The following is a 21,759-nucleotide window of genomic DNA, read 5'->3' as shown; positions in this document are numbered from 1 at the left end:
CTGAAATGCACCGGCGGGATCTGGCAAGAGTCCGGCTGAAAATGCCGCTTCGTGTGACTGTGCGTGAATAAGTACGTGTAACTCTGCGTGTGACTCTGCGTGCAAAACTGCGTCGCCGTGACTGTTGAGGGTGAGTTGTAAAAAACAGAAATTTGCGTTGACTTCCAAAGAACAAAAACAAAAACACCACAAATTTGTTTATTTGATCTTGGTTTTGATCTTCATCTGTTTGGTTTCTGTTGGTTTTGCTGCTTTGATTGGGTTGCTATTGATCTGTTTCTGACGAGTAAGACTGTCTCTGCTTGAGATCCAATTCCATTCTACCTCTTCCTCCTTCATCATGAACACAACCAACTACACTCTTCCTGGAGTGATGAACTATCTCCAATCTGAGTTCACTCAGATTGAAAAATATAAGATCTCAAACTCCCTAGAAAAGTCTGAAATGAAGTTTAAAATAGCCAAGTTGGAAGGCATCAAGTCCTCCTTGATCTTGCTCAACAACAAATTAATCAACAACATCAACGATCTAAAAGAGGACAACCTCAAAAACTTAAGGATAATCAACCAATTAACTCTAAAAAACTCAAAATTGAAAGAAAGAATTGAGAAACTAGAATTAAATAAAGAACTAACTTTAAATCTTGATAATGACGACCATTTAAAGGACTTGAAATCAATAAATTCAATCCAGAATTTTGATGAAATTGATGATCACGCATCTATCAACACTCGCTTAAACAACCATAATCAAAACCACGATCACAGTCATACCCGTAGTCGTAATCTACGAAACAACTTCAATAATGACCCTCAAATTAATAAAAATACCATAGACCATAACATAGATAACGATAACGATTTGGATCCCGACCATGATCTAGATGATGAAAACTACAACGATATTGACATCGATAAGGATATTGATGATATCGATGATATCGATGATGATTTTGAAAATAGTAAATTGATTCACGATTTTTATAATGGTAATGACAATAATAACACCAAGACCAACAAAAATAACCAAAAGGATAATACAACAATTATCAATAACACCAAATCTGAAAATAATGATAACAACTATTGGGATTTTGAAAATCTGTATAACCAATTTAACGATAATAATAACGATAATGATAATGATAATGATAATGATAATGATAATGATAATGATAATGATAATGATAATGATAATGATAATGATAATAACAATAACAATAACAATAACAATAACAATAACAATAACAATAACAATAACAATAACAATAACAATAAAAACCAAAATGAAATCAACAACAAAACTAAACAAAAAAAAACTAAAACTAAAACTAAAACTAAAAACCCAATCGAATCAGAAAAAAAACAAATTCTTAACATTTTAAACCCAAGATTGAAATCGGCTGAAGATGATTTCTTACTCGAAATTAACCAAATAAACCAATTACTAATTGATAACGAAAACTCAAACAACGTCAGTAATAACAACAACAACAAAAATAACTCTAATACAGAGTTGCCCCTAAATAATTTGAAATCAACAGAAATCCTATTGAATAATTTATCCAATTTAGAAGACTCAAAAGACGTTCTAAATACAATCGATTTAACCCCCTTAATTCAATCAAGAAATTTCTTGCAATCTTGTATGAAAGAAATATTCTATTTATTGAAAAATGGTTCCGGTTCAATTCAAAATAATATCAACATCAACCTAATTAATTCCCAAAATCCTGATGATATCAATTTCCAAAATAACATGAACCATCTCAATAACCAAAATATGCAAAATAGTGATGACCAAAATCAAGACCAATTTGTTCAAATACGTTCAAATGAGGAAAACACAAACTTAAACACTTTTGATCGCTTCAATTATTCAGAAATCGAAGAACAGGTTCTTAAATTAAACGATTTAAATTCCCCTTTTGATCCAAACGAAAACATTCGTTCTCCCCTTAAAAAAGACTATATCGACAATAACAACAACAATAACAACAATAACAACAATAACATTCATAATGAAAAAATTGATCATGATATATTTGATGTTCAAAATAATAACTCAAAATCAAGATTAATGGATAATTTAACTGATTCGCCTCCAATGAAAGAAGCCCCTCAAATAGTCAATCCAAATAGAAAATCAATTAATGGAATCAGTGATTTAGATGATGACTATGATGACAATGGTTTTCACACCTCAAAACGATTTAAGTCCCAATTTAGTGACCATCAATTTGCCAACCAATTCGATGATCAATTTATTTTACAGAATTTAGATTTCAATTCAAATAATCAAAATAATGATTACGAAACAGATTTAGAAACTATCGTCGATGATAATGAAATCAATGAAAATATTGATAACAATCAAATTCAATCAAATAAATCTCAAATTAACCAGATAAATGATCCAAATAATACCAACAATACTAATACTAATAATACTAATAGCACCAATAACAGTAACAACAATGATATTAACCAAGATAATGATACCAGTAAAAACGAAGTTCATAATCAACTCGAAGAAACAACTAAAACCAATATTCAAAATGAAATTGAAATAGAAAATGCTCTAACTAAAACTACATTTACTTCAAAAACTGAAAACCCCGTACTTACTCTAGATAATAAGGCAATAATTTCCGACATTTTAGTTAACAATGAAAATAATCAGCTCTTGGTTTATTCAAATTCATCTGAATCAATTCTAAAAAATTTTGATTTAGAAACCTTAGCTACAATACCAAACTCTGAAAAATTATTTAATACTACAGATAAATCTTCAATTATAAAAAGTTTAACAAATAATATCACAGAATATTCAATTAATAATACAAAAAATGATCTAAAAATTAAATGGCTATCAAATGAATTTAAAAATAATTTTATGACTTTCAATACTAGTAACAAAATTTTAAATATTTGGGAATACGATAAAAATTTTCCAATTAAAGAAATAAATTTAATCGATGATTTACACAATTATATTAATGATAATAATGAAGATTGCTCTTTAGAATTTGAAATGCATGATCAAAATTTGATTGATTTCTCATTTAATGATATTTCTAATCAAATACTAATTGTTTTAAATAAAAATATTATAATATATTCAATAAACTCTAATTTTACTGAGATTAAATTATCCAATTTTATTCTGTTGCCCAAAAATAGTGATTCTCTTTCAAAGGTCAAGGAAAATTTAGATAAATCTGAGGATGAGACCAATGATAAGATTGAGGTTAAGGCTGAGGTTAAACCTGAGGATAAGTCTGAAGATAATCAGGCGATAAAAACAGTTATTTCAAGTTCTAAATCATTGATTTTATTATTGTCCAATTGGAAATTATTAAAATTTGATATATCACTCTTAAAATTCACTACATTTTTTGCTAATAATGCAGTTCAAGAAGATTTTACTCCAAATGATGTTTATCCAATTAGAATATTTAATTTAGAAGACGATTTTTCGTCAAATCAAAAGATCTATTCTATTGATGATAATAACATATTGGTTCGTGGTTTCTATAAATCTAATTCCCAAAACGATATTTTAGTATTGTTTAATTTAATTGATGAAATCTATACACCATATGATCTTGTGCTTGATTCAAATGAAACTGGGGAGAATCAGTTAATGTGCATTAAAGTCACCGAGATGCATAGAAATAGAGATACTTACCAAAATGGTGATTTATTATTATTAAGGTATTTTCCAGGTGAAGGTTCAATTGAATGTAGAAATTTGAATAACAATTGTTCAATCGTTTCTTCATTTGAATTGTCAAATGGGAATGAGCAAGAAAAAGTTAAAGACATTTCATTTAACCTTTACAAAATTGAAATCGGTGAGTTGGTTTTGATAGTTAAACTTAATGATCTCATTCAATTTTATATTATTTAAAATAGAAAATTTTTAAACTGCATTTGAAATAATTATCTTTCAGGTTTTCAGGTCTCCATGCTTTTGTTTGTTTATTTTCATTTTTATTTTTATTTTTATTTTTATTTTTATTTTTATTTTTATTTTTATTTTTATCCTTATTTTTATTTTCTCTTCTTTTTTTCGCTTCGTTTCATATATATACAGATATATGTGTGTTTGTTATCTTATCTTTTGTTTAATATTTTTTAAATTTCTTAAATTTTTTTTTTATTTAATTACTTCTTTTTAGTAACTAATTAATCTTAATTTATTAATCTTTGTGAGTTCTGAGTTTTATGTTTGAATCATTCTTAAAGTTAATTTTGTTTTTTTTTTGTCATTTTTTATTTAGATTTTAAAATATTAATAACTTTTTTCAGTGATTTTATTTATTATTATTGAACAGTTGGGTTTTTTATATAAAATTTCAATTATTAGATAAAGTAATATAGCATTAAAATATTGAAGTCAATTAGCGATAGTAATGATAGGATTGATAATAACAGTAGTATTGAGTTAATAAAAAAAGAAATTATAAATTACAGATTATAAATTACAATCAATAAACAGTCAAATAAGATTTGAAAAAGAAATATTTGACTATTCTAAATATGAAAGAAATATAAACATAAAAGTAAAATAATATTTGAGATTGTGGTATAACACATGAATTAGAAATAAAACAAAAACAAAAACAATAAAAAATGATTTGAAATAAAAAAATTAGTAAAAATTGATAGACAGGAATTTAAATTAGTAACCATAATTATTTCACAAGTTATAATAATTTTGAGGAAACAAACACATCAAATAAACAAAAAAAAACGCAAGACGCAAAAAAAAGAGAAATCTAGAAGGAAAATTACCAATTAATGTTATCATCAGTCAATAAACCAAGTTTGCTTAAAATATAGTTAGCTTCTCTTTTACCACTGAGCCAGGCACCATGAACACACCCAGCACCTTCCATTATAGTATGTTCTCCAGCAAATCTAACATGGCCAAAACCTTTGGTCAAACCAATGATCAAGTCAGTGGGATCATCACCTGCAAAGCAACCAGCATAAGAGCCTCTTGCAAAAGGATCTTGCGACCAGAAAGTTTTGCGTATTTGAACTGGAGTGGGCAATTTGTCAATGGAAGTAATATTTGGGTTCTTTTCTGCTAGAACGTAGATCATTGGTTTTAAATATTCCCAAACCACATCTAAAGGAGCAGCTTCTAAGAACTCAGTTAGAGGAGACTGAGTGATACATAATAAGAAGGGGGACTTTTTGATTGTATAACCATTTGAGATATTAATTGGGTATTCCCATTGTTTGGGGATTTTATTTTTGTATAAATCATAATCTTCAACTTCATAATCGGGTTTAATAACAAAATTTGATTTCTTTTCATTAGCAGATTGGACTTCTTTGGAGAATTCTTTAATTTTTGGGTCGGGATCAGCTATGACTAAGAAGCGATCAGTTTCCTTATCCCAAAAGATGTCTTCTATTGAATTAAATTCGATAATCACTTTACCTAAGGAACCGAAATGCATTCTGGATAAGGGTTTTTCGATGTAGGGAGGCAAGGGAGGAGAGAAACTTATAGCACCAGTTTCATTAGTCTCAGATAGAGATAATAGGGACTGAGGGATGGTTACTATAACGTAGTCAGCTATGATTTCGATATTGTTGTTGGTGAGCACTCTAACTTTTCTATTTTGATCGACTTTTTGGATTTTTTTAATGATGATGTTGGTTTGAATTGTATCATTTGGCAAATCGGAGATGATATCTTGGATGATGTCTTGATAACCATTTAGATTGTAAGCATTTCTACCATCAGCAGAGATTATAGCGAATTTTGAGGACAATCTTTTCCAGTCAAGACCATGCCATAATTCCAAATATCTTAACAATTCTGGGGTATAAGTGATTTGTTCTTTTGTCAATACTGATTTTTGCTTATAAAGATAGTCTATACAAGAATTGAATAGGGATTTGTCTTCGTAATCTATATCATTAAAATTTTCTAGTTCCATAAACTTTTCAATTTCATTTTTAACTTGGGGTAATTTCCAAGAATCAGGAATTTCGCCCTTTGAGTTGAAGATTTTGATGAAGGAATCATCGTAGTAGATATCAATTTTTTTTCTATTGATAACATATTCATCGAATAAGGGGTTTTGTAAAGTATCGTGGAACCAGGTAGCACCTAAGTCGTAAGTTACAGGTTTATTTGTAGAAGGATCGATAAGAGAGCTTGAGTTCATTGTTAACAATCTTCCACCGATTCTATTTCTTGCTTCTAAGATTATGACATCCTTAACACCATTATGGTATAGTTCAGAGGCAGCTTGCAAACCAGCTATTCCAGCACCAATGATAACGACAGATCTCTTGATGGAGTGGACAGGAGAAGGAGGTTGTTGGCTCATTATGAGAGAGGAGTGGGAGGAACTTGAGGAAGAATAGAGGAAGATTAGAAGAAGAATAGAGGAAGGTGGGGATAAGAGAAGGAAGTTGAGTATGTATACTTTTGTTTCCCCCTTTATAAACGTAGATATAATTATGAATTATAAATTGGTAGAATGGGAAATTTTGAAGGAAACTGGTATGAATATTAGTAATATAATATAAGGTGAATAAAAGAAGATAGGAAAGGGGGAATAGCAGATAATTTAAGAAAATATACCAGGAAAAGTTGGTATGAAATTGAGGTAAAAGCTTTAAATGAGTTAAAATATTTAAGAGAGAAAAGTTGCTACGCTCTGCTATTCGTTGTTTGGTGGTTATAAGATTAACAATTTGGAGATTTACAAAGACAATTTTACAAATACACTGTATTTTTAATGAATAAGTGATGAATCCTTAGAAAAAAAACGAGCAAGAGATGCAAATGTTAACAAAAGCAGCCGAATTTTCAGGATTTTGCGAGTATTCCTTAAGTAGTTTTAGGCTGCTGAAACTGAGATTAAATTTGGATAAATGTGAATTTGGTTGAATGAAAGTGAGTGGAAGTGAACAAAATTGAATGAACTTGATTGAATGGTTAGGAATATTCTGTTAAAAGGCTAACTTTGAAGAGAGCTTTGAAGTAGCAAAGGAAGTAGCACGTCGTTAAAAGTCGAGTCATCAAGACCCAAGGCCGTTAAGGAAGGGTGGAGCAAAACAGCCTTGCTGTCATTGGGCTCTTTACTTTTCGAGAAGCATGCCCATCATCTTAATCACCTTCCTCACCATCTCTTCTTCCACCATCTTCTCATTCACCATCTTTGTCTCTCTTCCTCTTTTGCTTCTTTGGGTCATTTTGCGTTTTTCCACCAGCTCGTCTTGGACCTGCAGTCTGACATTTGCTCGCATGTTTATGCATAGTCAAACATATGCGCTTACAGTTCCAGCCCCGCAACACTGGGAGGCCGCTTCTGCATATCAATGTGTGAGAATTCTGGACCCATGCATTTGGATAAAACACACATTTGGATAATGCAAACTCTGCATGATGTGCGTTGTGCGCTCGCCATGCATACTGTGTGTGGTATGCAGCTTTAGGGACATAAACAATGTTAATTAACAACTGAACAAAACAAAAGAGATAATAAACTAAAATAACCAAAGATAAAGAGCTGAAGATAATGAACTAAAGGACATGGATAAAAATATGAAAAAAAATATGAACAAAAATACGAACGATGGAAAAGAAATAAATGTCTGTGGCAGAATCGGCGGTCGGACCCTGATGCATTATAACACCTTTTGAGCATTGATAACAATAAAGTAGTTGAGACCCCCATTGAATGAGCAGTTTTCGCTGTCCAGTGATGTTTGATTCAATTTCAGTCTCTTAAGATAAGCATAGTTGTCAAAGTCCTCGTTGGTAAACTTTCCAAATCTTTGGAAGAACTTGAATTCCCAGTAACTTGTATAAAACTCAATCAAGCTATTAAGACCAATCATTTTTTTCAAGTACTCATCTTCTATATCAAATTCTTCTTCTTGGCTTCCTCTATTCGATGAGATGTTGAATCTTGGTAATCCAATAATAGAATATCTGATGTTTTTGAAACCAGCTTCCTCTAATTTATTAAGAATCTTGAATGATGGATATGGGTCAATATTTAATTCCTCATTTTTACTTAATCTCTTATTATCCTCTTTTCCATTTCCGCTTCCATTTCCATTGTTATTTATACTGAATTCATCAATATTCTTAAGACATTTATCCCAGTAGTATTTCAAATCATCGATAGTTTTTTTAGTCTTTTTAGATAAGCCGTTGGCTCTTATCTTGTCCTCATTATGATTTAAAATGTCATTTTCTTTATCTTCACTATCATTTGAATTTGAATTTGAGTTTTTAGTTTCATTTTCATTTTCACTATCTTTATCGTTTTGATTCTCATTTTGATTCTCTTTATGCTCTTCATTTTCATAGTAATTCGCTTCATTAAATATATCTTTATCACTTTCTTCCTCGTTATTAGTAATTCCTTCAGTGTCATTGTTATCTCTTTCAAAATCATCTTCATGCTCATTTTCACCTTCAAAATCATTTTGTGTTTTTAAAACTGTTAAATCTGTCAACAACAACTCAACATATCCATTTTTGTTCAAAATTCTATACAATTCTGTTAAAATTTTATTGCAATTCTTATAATTCAACGAAAAATTAAACTCATTTGAATAAATTAAATCAAAGTAACCTGCCTGGTATGGCAAATTATCAAATGTCTTTCCGGAATTAACAAAATAATTCTTTGGTTTTTTATCAATGGAATTCCCGTAATCTAATGAATTGGTAAAATTTCGATAATTATAAACAGAACATGAATTCTTAACATCTAAACTTAATTGCCATGACCAGTAAACATCCAATTCATTAGACAAATGCAATAATTTTAACGGATTAATGTTACTATTTCCACCAGCTGTAGTAGTATTAGTATTGGCAAATTCAATCGATTCAATCAATCTCTTGATATTATTATTAACCAATATCCCATCGTTAAATAAATATTTATGCGAATGAATAAACCACAACTCAATCAAATTTAAACTTAAATTGTATTTTCTACTAATATTATTAATATTGAAAAAATTCTCCATTGTAAAATAATTATTAATAAAAAAATCGTATCTCTTTGAAGAATTGTTCAAAAATAATTCCTTGTAATTATGATTATAAGTATAATGATGATCTTCTTTCTCTTCTTCCCCTTCTTCGTGAATTAGATCGTCATTATATCTGTTATTATTATGATTTTCAAAATTATCAATATCATTAGCATTGCTAAACAATTTTAACTGGTCGATATTTTCATTAAATTTTAAGAAAAATTCAAATTTTGATAACGTCTTATTATTAATACTACTGAGAAATTCTGTAGATAAATTCTCAGTTAAATCGTATAAAGGTAATTGATATTGAGGATCATTAAATGGATTATTAGCATTGCTTCCATTATCATTGATACCAGTATTATTACCACTGCCGTCATGGCTTAAATTAATAGGTTGGTTGATTGGATTAGAAAATGGCAAATAGCTCTTGAAATTAATACTCGAATTTCTAAAAGATTTACTAGATTTGTTTATTAAATTCGCTGAATTATTGGACTTCACAGACGATAGATCAGTGGGATACGTAGTATTAGTATTAGCAAAACTTGTAAGACTGGATGAACTATCGGATTTTCGAATTGAATTCGTGTAAGACGAATTAATTAATGACGATGGATTGTTTCTAATTGAAGAAGAGTTTTTAATTGAACTTGATCTAAGGCTGGTGATTTCATTACCAGGAGTATGGATATTAGTGGTATTGGTATTGGTATTAGTATTGGTATTAGCATTTGGATTAACATTGTTTGGGCTGTTGATGTTGGGGATGGTATTATTTGAATGGGTGTTTATGGGAGAAGAATTTGGTTGAGTTGAGTTGAAGTGGAAAAACTTTAATTTGGAGTGATAGGAGTTGGAAGCAGGTAAGTTATCGTTATTGGGAATATTCGAATTGGAAATGATATTGGCATTGCTACTGATATTATGGCGATGAGAATCGGATATCACAGTGTTATTTGAGCTTGAGCCTGAGGTTGAATTTGAGATGGAGGTGGTGATTTTATTCAAGTTGTGGGTGTTGTATTGGTTAGAAATGTTTTGGGTATGGGAGGTGCTTGTAGGATATTTTTTGAATCTCAGATAGTCGTTGTTGTTGATTGAAGACAATTTTGAGTTGACAGAGGAGGCATTTGAAGATTGTATGGTATTTTGTTTTGAAAATAGGGAAGCTCTTTCGTTGGCAGTGGAAGTGTTAGAGTTGTTAGAGTTGTTTGAGTTGTGAGTAGTATTAGAAGAGTTTGTTGTTTGAGTTTGTAGTAGTTTGTGTTTATTTTTTGCTTCTTTTTTATTTTTTTTTTTATTTTTTTTTTCCAATTCTTTTTCTTCTTTTAATCGTAGTCTCTTTTCTTGCTGAGCCCTTTGTTGTTCTTTCATAAGCTCAATATAATGAGCATTTGCCGCAGCAAAGTTTCTATAGTCCATTGTTGGATCCTTCATTCAGAAAGGAAAAGAAAAAAGATTTAAAAAGTTGAAAGGGATAAGTGGAAGTTATATACCAAAAAAAATAATTAGATTAGGATAAACTAAGAAAGCGAGTAAAAAAGGGACAATCTTTTGAATTAGGTTGAAACAATAAGACAGGAAAAAATAAAGTCAAAAGATGAGAATGAAAACGAAGTTGAAAATGAAAATAAAAGTGTAAATAAGCTTAAGAATAAGGTGAATAAAATTAAAAAATTAAAAAATTAAAAAAAATATTACTTAAAGAGAGAAAAGAGTAGGAACAAAAATATATGATTTTGAGTGAAACAAAGAAAATTGGGAAATTTTGATAAACTATTAGGATATAAAATTTAGTGCAATAAATAAAGTACACCAAGACGCAAATAGGTTGATAATGAAATAATTTAAAAGAATTTTTATAATAAATGAAGAAATTTTTTTATTAAGTTATTCTGAAGTTGTAAGTAAAATTGGGATAAGTTTGGGTAAAATTGAATAAAATTCAATTTAATTTAATTTGTGGAATAGATTGATAAATTTGAAATAATGATTGTAAATCTAATGATAGACAAATTTAAATAAAATTTACCACTAGGTTGATAGATATGATGCGAGATATTATGTAACCAAGCAATGTAATGAGTTGATAGGATGGGATGATATGATAAATTTGATAAATAATAGTGGTGTTGTTAATTTTTCTGTATAAAATTTGAAATAAATTTGCTTAAATTTTCTTCAAAGATGTTGAAAGTAATGTGAGGAATTGCGCCTAAGAATGAGTATTTGAGTTGACTGAGTTGGATACAGAAAGTCAAGATATGTGTTAAGGAATCAAGATAGAAGATGTGATCGTTAAATTTATGAGAAAATAATCTTTTTAGGAAATTAAATGAATTTTTGTTTTGGTTATGATTGACGAGAGAGAGTAAAAAAGAGAGAAAACAAATACAAGCTTACTAAAAAAAACAAAAGGTATGATATTTAAATGAAATAATGGTGTTACAATTCAGTGAGCTAAGTAATTATCTTTTGATGATGTGTTTTGAATTGAACAGTTAACGAATAAACAGTGGATGGTTGTGGGAGAATAGCTGAATAATGGGGGAGACTACACGAATAATGCTACTTTTCTACTCACCAATTTGTCCTCTATGCAAATAGGGCAGCACTCCAAAATTCCAACAATAAGAAGATCGCACCGCACAATGCAGCCTCTGCGTGTGCGTGCATAACATGCGCAGATAGCTGGCAGAAACAGGCCAATCACAGACAAGCACTGGGCTCGCGCTATTGTTGAGACGGAGACCATCTCTGAATTTGCTGAGATTGCATCATGGTTACCCTTTTTCGCGGGCCAAAACGCTCTTGGTTTCTTCCCTTTATTTTGTTCTTTTTGCTTTGTTGCTTCAAGCCAAAGCCAAAGGCCAAAGGCCAAAGCAGCTTGTTGTAAAGCAGCCCGTGACAGCGATCAGCACCCGCTCCATGTCCCGCAAATCTGGCATCTGCTCCCTTGGTGTTCAGGACGGTCTGGCACGGTGCCGTCTTCTGTTGCCGTCCCACGCCGTATATCGCGTGACATTGAGTCTAAAGAAACGGGAGGATTTGTTGGAAGAGCACAGAATGAGCAACAAAGAAGGAGAGGGAAATGAAACGAGGTGTGGTTCACGACTTATAGAGCTTATAGAGCTTAGAGCTTATGGAGCTTATAGATAGAAGTAATTGAGGTGCTATTCATTTATGCTCAAGATAACGTACTTGGATCAGTATTTGCTTTATCAAGTTTGCCAAAACCGTCAATTGGTTCCTTTGGGTACTTTGTAAGAACGGTTGTGTTATCAATGTTGAAACGATTTTTCTTGACAAGCAGTTCTTTTTTTTGTGATAAAAGTATAGGAGAATAACAGTGTAGTGGACTAAAGATGAAGATTTAAAAGGAAAAGGAGGGAAAGGATGTAAGAGGCTCTTTTAGTTGGAATTAGTAATTAGTTTTAATGAAATTGTTAAAATGCTCCTCCTCAATATCATGTTCTGTTCTAAATTATAATTTTTCTTAGCGATTGATAAGTTGATGACTCTGAGAGATTGCTATCTCATCCCCTTCAAACATAAAATTAAAGTAAAAGTTCTAATTGATTGAAGTGTAAGTGAGAAAGATCATGGTTATGATCATTTTTATCGTATTAAAAGAAAAAGATAAAAGATAAAATGGAGATAGTGGTTGGAAAGATAACCAAATGCTAAATGATTTATGTATATTGTAAGCTCGAGTAGTGGTAATTAGGATTTGATTAAAATTGAATTAAAATTGAATTAATTTTGCTCGTATTCAAAGGCTCCAAGGATACTAATATAGATTGAAAGGACATTAAGATTTTTAAAGGACATAAAGATTTTTAGAGGATGCGAAAAGGTTCTAAAGAATTCCACAGGATTCTATAGGATTTTCTTCATGTTTCTCTGGAATTCTTGTAAAAGTCTCAAAATAAAAGAAAAAAAAAACAGTTTTGTGAGGATGTTGTTTCTTTTTTATTCCAAAAATTTGAACAGCCAACAAAAAGTAAGAAAATGAGAAAATAAGAAAAAATGTCGAAAAACAATAAACACATAATAATAATAATAATAATAATAAAAAAGTGAATTACAGTTTGTTTTTTGGTTTGTTTTATGTTTTGTTTTTTTGGATGTTAATTGAAATTTCAAATAAATTTCAAACAAATTTCAAATTCGTTTATAATTTTAATTGTATTTCCGTTTTCGTTTTTTTGGAGCTTGAAATCAAACTAAATTAATAAATTTGAGTATTTCATACCAATTGTTTGTCAAGAGGTGGAAAACTGTTAAGGAAATAATGCGGCAATTCTTTACAAGAATTATTTCAATAACAAATAAGAAACGATTTAATTTATGTGAATGAATATTTACTATAATAATATTAATGATAATGATAATAATCATTAATATCATCATAATCATCATTATGAATATTATTATTATTATTATTATTATTATTATTATTATTATTATGAATATTTTTATTATTAATATTTTTATATATATTTATAATAATTGACTATAATTACAAGCATAGCCATTGAAGTTGCATGAATAGAAACACAAAAGCAATAAAAGTGAGTGGTTTTTAACAGTTGTATTTAGCAAGTGCAAGCTATTTATATATGTGAAGGCAATAGGGAAAACAAAATTAAATCCAGTAGTATTATATTCAATATTCTCCTTTAACAAAAGATTATATTTTAATTTGATTTAGATTTAGTTGGTTGATTAAAATTTGGTTTAGATTGAATTAAAATTTAATTAAAATTTAATAGAATTGAAATGGCATTCAAATGAATTTCAAAAAGTTAAATTCAAATTCAAACTCATACCAAATTAAGGTTAGAGTTACGGTTAGAGTTACAAATTAGAGTTAAGATTCAAACTATATTGTTATTGAATGATAATTTAATATTCATTAAATTATTCAACTAAATTCGTAAACGAAAGCAGTTTATTAAATTTCTTATATGTTTGTTTGTTTGATTATCCATAATTATGTAAATATAAATATAGATAAACAAACGTACATAGTGTTGAGAGTTGAGTGATTAATAAAGAAATGGAAATGGAAATGAAAATGAAAATGAAAATGAAAATGGGAATAGAAATAAATAGAAATCACTCTCTGTAAAGTTCCATTATAGGATGCGACAGAAAAGAGAAACGTTGTCCAGTTTGATTGGTTGCTGTGGCCAAAATCAGTATGATCTATTTAATAATATAATAATATAATAATATAATAATATAATAATATAATAATATAAGCTAACGACCTTAAAGCTATTAACGCAAATGTTGTCCCTATGTAAATATCGGTGATCAATTTTTACCATCATTCATAGAGAATTTGCTAAATAATTGGAATAGCTGAGAAAAAAAATTCAAAAGCAAAATTTAAAAGAAAATTCAAAATTTTTTAAAAATCACTAAACATATCAAAAAGGTTTAAAAAATTAAAACAAAAAGTTGGAAAAGATGACAAAAATGACAAAACATTGTCTTCGTCATCAACATTACTAGGTATTCTTTAGAATCTTTACCCATTAGCATTGTAGTGTTAATCTGATAATTCAGATATTTTTCACAGATTCCTCACAAGCCAATAAAAGAGTATACAAATATAATCTGGTTGCAATTATAAACACAGATTACTTTTTCGTTAAAGCAAATCTTAATTAATATCAGATCATTACAAATCAGTAATACAACCAGTTGATCGTTTATTGTTTAAATTTGGCCTGTTCTGGATTAGTGAACTGATTTCAAATGTCTGTTGTTTTAGTTTTCCGTAGTGAATTTAAAATGCAACATAACCAGATTCTGGGTCTTAATTTCAACCACACGTTCAAAAGTGAAAATTTCAAAACATGAAATAAGAAATCTAAATAGCTTCCTAAGGGTGAATATCCCAATGCTAATTCTGACACTCCAACACCAAGTCAAGAGCAAAAAGTATCAGTCAACTTTTGCGCTCTTGACCCAGGGAAATATTCCCATGGCCGCTGCTGGTCTCGCTTCCAAGCCGGCGGTACTGTTTTTATCTGCTAACTTGTAACTCCCAACTTGTCTGGTCTCGCGTTGGGCCGCCGATTAAACAGCCGGAGCAACCAATCACAGCTGGCGCACGAGTGCTACCGCACTGCTGGCGCGCTGTTTCCGCGCTGCTGTTTATTTTTGGCAAGCCCGCTGCTATTTTAAGCTCGTCCACACACAGCAACCTCCCCAACGGTCTAGAAGAGCCCGCAGACTCCAGACGCACTCCCGCCCCTCTCTGGGTGTCAGGTGACTGCCGCACGCTCACGGACAAAAACCGGTCGGGAGTCAGCTTCTATAATAGGAAAACAACATTGGTTTGGCAGCGGAGATGCACCGCGCGCGCAGTGCCAACAGGGTTTTAGGTTTCCATGTGCAGCAACGCTAGCGAGCTTTCCACCGTAGGCTGCTGTGGAACCTCTGCTGTTTGTGTCTGGTGTGGTTTTGTGGATGTTGTGCCCAGCAAGCACCACAAAAGCACCCAGAGAGATCCACAACACCAGCAATGTTGTGCCCAGCACCGGACTGGCAACACACTGGGAGCTGGGCCTGCTGCTTTGGCGCTCGTGAGCCCAGCGACGTGGTCCAGCCAGCGCTGTGATTCTCTCCCAGCCAATGGTTGCGTGCCAATTAATTAGTACCGCTCTCGGGATTAAGGTTTAGGGTTTAGGGTTTGTGTGCGGGAGCGCGCAGCTTTCTTTCAAACTCTTTGTGGCACTAGCACTGCTTCCAGACAGCTCTGAGATGTTAAAGCAGTGATTATCCATTCACAGCCAGTTTAATCCTAAATAATAAATTGTAAATTGTAAATTGCCATTTGCATTACCTAAATAATATATTGGTGTTTAATAATATTAGTGTTTATTCTGGATTCTGCTTACCTTCTATTTACCTTTTCATTCTTCTTTCAATTACGAACTCACTACTGAGAATTACTCTTTATCCTCTCTACCTCTCAACCTATTTCTCTCATTTCATATAAATCTTCTTCCTTTTCCTCCTTTTTTGCCCTTTTCCCTGGTTCCTACCTTTTGCTTTCTTCCATCTCTTTTTCTCAGTTTGTCTGATTTTCCTCTCTAGAAACAGCCTATCTCATTTCTTTTCCCTTTAAATATCCCTCTTACTTGCTCGTTCCCATCTTTTTTTTTCATCTACACAGCTTCTATCCATCCATATTCTACTCGTTCTCTCTGTTTCCCTCTCTATTTACCTCTCCCTCTCTTTTTTTATCTCCTCTCTTTCTCCCTTTCATGATTACTACTCTCACAAATCAATTAAATCTTCCCCTAACTAATGACGATGATCATGATGAAGTAGAAAAAGATCCAAATCTTATCAAAGCCAACCTTGCTCTAACTTCCTCCATACCAAATTCTCTACTCAAATTCTCTGCTTCTAATTTCTCTGATTTGCTATTCGATTCCGATTTCTCTAATGACGATTCCTCCTCCATATCTTCCTTTGATATAAATTCTGACTTACATTTAAATATGCATTCTCAATTAAATTCACAGCACGATTTTCTTTCAAATATAAAATTATTCCAGGTCAAATCCTTCTACGACCTCAATTTATCCCACTTGTCTAATTTATCTAATTTATCTCTAAACTCTCATCTGGATTCTTATTCTAGTCACTCTCATGACTCTATTATCTCAAATACAACCTCAAACAACGATAATATTCACAATACTATTCACTCAATCCAATCCTCACCTGAACTATCGCTCACAAAAAAAAATACGAAAAACACCAAAGATGTTAAAAATATCAAAAACATCAAAACTATCAAAAATATCAAAAATATAAAAAATATAAAAAATTTAAAAGATTTAAAGATCAACACCAACATTATCAACACAAAACACTTTAAAAATATCAAAAAATTCAAAAATATACTTCATTTTAAAGAAAATAAATCAATACTCCTCAAATCCTTAAACCACTTTATCAACTCAAACATCATCAACACTGAAAATACAAATATACTATCAAAATTTGAAACTCCTTTATCCATTCTTAACACCAACAATTTCAACAATATCATCAATCCACAATCTCTAGCTTTACCTCTAAATCTCCTAATTCCAAAAAATTTCATTCTTGATGGAATCAATCTCATTAAAATTAAAAACAATTCAAACATTTTCAACACCAGCACTCACTCTCACTCTCATACCCACTCTCATACTCAGAATAAAAATCACAACAACATTCCAAAATCTTTCAAATTCAACCTATCCTCAAAAAAATTTTCTCTAATCTGGGAAAATAATAATTCCTCTGGTTTCTTATACCTAGATGACATTATAGACATTAGAATTAACCACATCTCAAAATCCAAAAAGAATAATTCCATCATATCTTCAGATTCTCATCCAGATCTACTAACAATTATCTACAAAAAAAATACCACTAATAACAACAACAACAACAACAACACCAACACCAATAATTTTACTCATAGTCGCAATTCTTCCAATTCATCCTTTTCCGACTCTTTTGACAATCCCATCTTCCTGGATTGCTCAAATTCCATCAGCCCTTCAAATTCCTCATTTAATGGGTTCATTTCTCGTCCTTTTAGTAACCATTCCTTGTCTTCTCTAACATCCTCTCTACACGATCACACCTCAATTGATGGCAAAAGAAGCAACACAACAAAAATATTACATCTACTAAGTTACAATAAACTAGAATTCGAACTCTTCATAATCATTCTACTATTCTTAAAAGATTACTATAAAAATCTTTCTAAATTACCCTTTAATCAATTATTTTCAATTCTTTGGCAAAATTTCTTCAATTTTGATCTACATTTTTCAAATAAAATTTTTTCAAACTCATTCAACTACAAAAATCATTATTTATCATTTGATCTATATTTACAATTCTTAAATAAATACAACATTCTAATTCCAATCAAAAGAGCTAGATTCTTATTTGATAAATATGATCTTCACCACAAAAAAAAATTATCCTACAACCAATTAAAGGAACTATTCTCCTTTTTAAAGAATTCTAGACTAGAAATATCTTCAATTTTCAACAACATATCTTCTTCAAATATTTCTAATCAAAACCATAAAAATAAACTTTTCTTTAATGATTTTAAAGACTTTATAATTAATACCCAAAAGGAAATTCATCTCAACAAAAAAGACCTAAAAAATACTTTTCTAATTTACTCAAATTCAAAAAATTATCTAAATTTAAACGATTTTCAAAATTATTTGATTGAATCAGATATCTTTCACGACTTGAAAGAAACAAGCGACTTCACAAGGCCTTTAAATGAATACTACATATCTTCCTCTCATAATACTTACCTTTTAGGTAAACAAGTTAAAGGCTTTTCCTCCATTGAAGGCTATATTCATGCATTGAAAAAGGGGTGCAAATGCATTGAAATTGATATCTGGGATGGTTTAAATGGACCAGTTGTTAGTCATGGTTTAACTTTTACTTCTCCATGTATGTTAAAAGATGTATTGCTTACAATAAAGAAATATGCTTTTGAAAACTCTTCTTTGCCTTTGATGTTATCAATCGAAATTCACTGTAAGAAAACTTTTCAAGTTACTGTGAAAAATACCTTTATCGATATCTTAGGCGGCATGTTGATTATTCAATCTAGTGAAGATGAACTTAATCAAACAAAATTGCCCAGCCCCTTGGATTTGCAAAACAAAGTCATAATGAAAATTAAAAGATCTAATCGCTTTAATAAATCAGAAGTCGATTTAACTAATATCATTCCAAAGGTTTCATCTTATTCTTCATTAAATTCCTTCTCTTCTTCTGGTGAAAATGGTTCCATTTATCACTCAAATAATCTTAGATCGAAATTGATTTCAAAAAAAAAAGGAAAAAATAAAAATAGTAATGATAAATTTAAAATTATTCCACAACTATGTGCTATAAGTTACGTGTATGGTTTAAAGTTTAAAAGTTTTTCATTACCAGAATCAAAAAATAAATTTCATTGCTTTTCATTTAGCGAAAAAACAATAAATTCAATGTTAAAGGATTTTGATAAAAGAGTTTTATTGGATAAGCATAATAGAAGATATCTCAACAGAATTTACCCATCAGGTTTAAGAGTCAACTCAAGCAATTTTAACCCAATAGATTACTGGAAATTTGGTTGCCAGTTTGTTGCAACAAACTGGCAAACTAAGGACTTGGGTCAACAATTAAATGAATCAATGTTTAATAATAATAACTGTTCCGGTTATGTATTGAAACCCGAATTTCTTCGCTCCATTAGAAGAAAAGAAGGAAATTTTAGAGAGCAAAACGATGATGATGATGATTTTTTCAATGCACAAAACCATAGAAAAGATGCCAAAATCATTATTGACATCATTTCAGGTTTAAGTTTAAAAATCGAAAATAATGACGTTATCAATTTAGAGAACAATATTAATTCATATGTTGAAGTTGAGGTTTTTGGACAAGATAATGACTCTATAAATTGGGGAGGAAAGTCATTTTCAAGTGACAGTGATGACTCAACAGACAGCAGCGATTGCGACAGTTACAGCGATAGAAGCTATACTTCTGATTCACCAGCTTCGAATCAGTATCAAAAGACTATAAACAATTACAATAATAAACTTAAGTTCAAAAGCTGTATTGTTTCATCCAATGGATTCAATCCAGTTTGGAACAATAGATTTGAAATAAATCTAAAAAATTGTTTCAAAGAATTCTTATTTATCAGGTTAACAGTCAAAAATAGAGATGAAAAAAATCATTCAACTGATATCATTGGAAGATTTGTTGCAAGGTTAATTTATTTAAAAGAAGGATATAGACACTTACCAATTTATGACAGCAATGGTGATGAAATATTTGGATCCAAATTATTTGTAAAGTTAAATTATATTTAATTTGAAAATGACAATCTCAAAAGTAAATTAAATTTTAGCTTTTTCTAATTATTATTTTACTTTTTTTTTTTTTTTGGTTATTGTTTTTATCAAGTTCATCTTTATCTCATTTTTTTTTATTATTTTTGCTTTATTTTGCTTTTTTTCACTTTTCACTTTTCATTTAAATTCAGTTCTTAACTTTCTGTTTATATTTCAAAAAATTTTTTATGCTTTGTTTTTTTTTCATTTTTTATAAAAAAATTTGTTGGTTATTCATTTAAATTTGGGGTAGTTGCAAAAACAAATCAGATAGAGTTTTTTTTCTCTTTTTTCTTTGAGCAAAATTCAAAAAGAAAAAGTTGAATAATTTATTCAAATAAAAAATAATATAGAAAACATGAAAAAAAAAAATAAAATAAAAACAAGAAAAAAGACGTTTACTCACAAGTCACAAAGAAAATAGAGAAAAATTGCATTTAGTTTTGTTTTCTATTATACTTTTTGATTAAATGCTTTCTGGGGGTTATGGTTAAAAAAATTTATAAAATTCATTACATTCATATACACACATACATACATTACATACTTATAGTAATTATCTAATTGTTAATTAGTTTATTAAATAGTTTTATATTTAAGTAAACTTCTACTTTAAAACATATCTTGTTCGGCAGTAATCGGGCTTTTTTTCTCTAAATCTCTAATCTTTTTGTGTTTCTTTTAGAGTCCTCAACTTAAACCTCAATATCGGTATATTTGCTTGGTGAAATATCACAAAAATTGCCTAATTTAGCAAACCTGTGCAAATCAACCAATCACAACTCCCCAACAGCCAACCCATATTTATTTCCTCCTGTGGGTTCTGCATTTTCTGTGCTCAGTTCTTGTTTGGCGTTTCCTTCGTTTTGCTGAGTTAACCATCGCCGACGCTTGGAGCTTCCAATCAATTTTCCTCTTTCTCTTTCTCCTTCTATTTGTCTCTTGCACGACAACCGCTTTTCTGTTTCATCTATAGTTTCTGAAAATGAATTTCTGCATATTTTTACAATTCGTATGACTGAATCACTAGAAATGCATAAAAAGAGAAAGAAATTTCAAATCGAGCCAGCATTTGAACAAAAAATTCAGAAAAATTCAGAAAAATTAGTCTAATTATGTATGTTTTTGTAGAAATCAGTTTTCAGTACAAAAATCTGTTTTGTGGTCTCCTTTTCTTTCTTTTTCATAATTTTAACCAAAAAATCGTTTGACTAGCAGTTATTCGTAAAAGTGAATCCTCAGGTCATTCAAAAAGCAAAAACATAAGTGAATTTCGATGATACAAAAAATACTGCTGATAAACCAGCTTATATTCACTTTTTATTATACTTGCACATTATCATATCACATTAAGTTTTTTTATTAACTGATAACAAACTGCTGTGCTTGATGATAAAACTAATAAATCCGAAATCTAAAACCAGATTGTTCCTTTATGTCCAGGTCAATTTTGAAATATTAAAACCAGCAGTATAGCAATTCTCGATAGCACTTCAGCACTGCTGCAAACACTCTGAAAAATTTCTTTTGATATATAATGGCTATGACAGACCCGATGGAAAAACTGTCAGTGTAATTGTAATCACAATGTCTTTAATTTGATTTTGAGTACCGCAGTAATTAATTTAATAAGCCAAAACGGATTCACAAACACAGAGCGCGTTAGAATGCAGATGTATGCAGCTGGAAATGAATACCGTCAAAGTGGTAGATTGATTTTAGTTCAGAGACCAAGAAAGTGCACAATTTCTGGATGGGTTTTTGA

At 30.3% G+C, this 21,759-nt stretch overlaps 5 protein-coding genes across 5 annotated transcripts; 3 read left to right on the top strand and 2 right to left on the bottom strand.

The window, feature by feature from the left end:
• The first annotated feature begins 196 nt into the window (after positions 1-196).
• Positions 197-3,970, top strand: ASCRUDRAFT_75567 (uncharacterized protein). The gene has a single exon (XM_020193119.1). It carries the CDS (start codon positions 341-343, stop codon positions 3,911-3,913), a length of 3,573 nt encoding a protein of 1,190 aa, XP_020047882.1. The 5' UTR covers positions 197-340; the 3' UTR covers positions 3,914-3,970.
• An 826-nt stretch (positions 3,971-4,796) lies between these two features.
• On the bottom strand, positions 4,797-6,359 carry FMS1 (polyamine oxidase; the record flags this gene model as incomplete). Its single annotated transcript, XM_020190488.1, has 1 exon — positions 4,797-6,359. The coding sequence occupies one exon, from the start codon at positions 6,357-6,359 to the stop codon at positions 4,797-4,799; it is 1,563 nt and encodes a 520-aa protein (XP_020047881.1).
• Positions 6,360-7,665: 1,306 nt separating this feature from the next.
• On the bottom strand, positions 7,666-10,464 carry ASCRUDRAFT_70051 (class I SAM-dependent methyltransferase; the record flags this gene model as incomplete). Its single annotated transcript, XM_020191741.1, has 1 exon — positions 7,666-10,464. The coding sequence occupies one exon, from the start codon at positions 10,462-10,464 to the stop codon at positions 7,666-7,668; it is 2,799 nt and encodes a 932-aa protein (XP_020047880.1).
• Positions 10,465-11,970: 1,506 nt separating this feature from the next.
• Positions 11,971-12,201, top strand: ASCRUDRAFT_80627 (uncharacterized protein; the record flags this gene model as incomplete). Its single annotated transcript, XM_020194515.1, has 1 exon — positions 11,971-12,201. One exon carries the CDS (start codon positions 11,971-11,973, stop codon positions 12,199-12,201), a length of 231 nt encoding a protein of 76 aa, XP_020047879.1.
• Positions 12,202-18,368: 6,167 nt separating this feature from the next.
• PLC1 (phosphatidylinositol phospholipase C) lies at positions 18,369-19,973 on the top strand (the record flags this gene model as incomplete). The annotated part of the gene is made up of 2 exons (XM_020190493.1): positions 18,369-19,567; positions 19,634-19,973. Coding segments are annotated over 2 exons (1,539 nt in total), but the record flags the coding sequence as incomplete, so codon positions are not given.
• Between the last annotated feature and the right edge of the window lie 1,786 nt (positions 19,974-21,759).

This window comes from Ascoidea rubescens (genome assembly GCF_001661345.1).
Source record: "Ascoidea rubescens DSM 1968 unplaced genomic scaffold ASCRUscaffold_5, whole genome shotgun sequence".
Classification (NCBI taxonomy): domain Eukaryota; kingdom Fungi; phylum Ascomycota; class Saccharomycetes; order Ascoideales; family Ascoideaceae; genus Ascoidea; species Ascoidea rubescens.
Note: the sequence above shows the minus strand (reverse complement) of the source record. Positions and strands in the feature narration are given on the sequence as shown.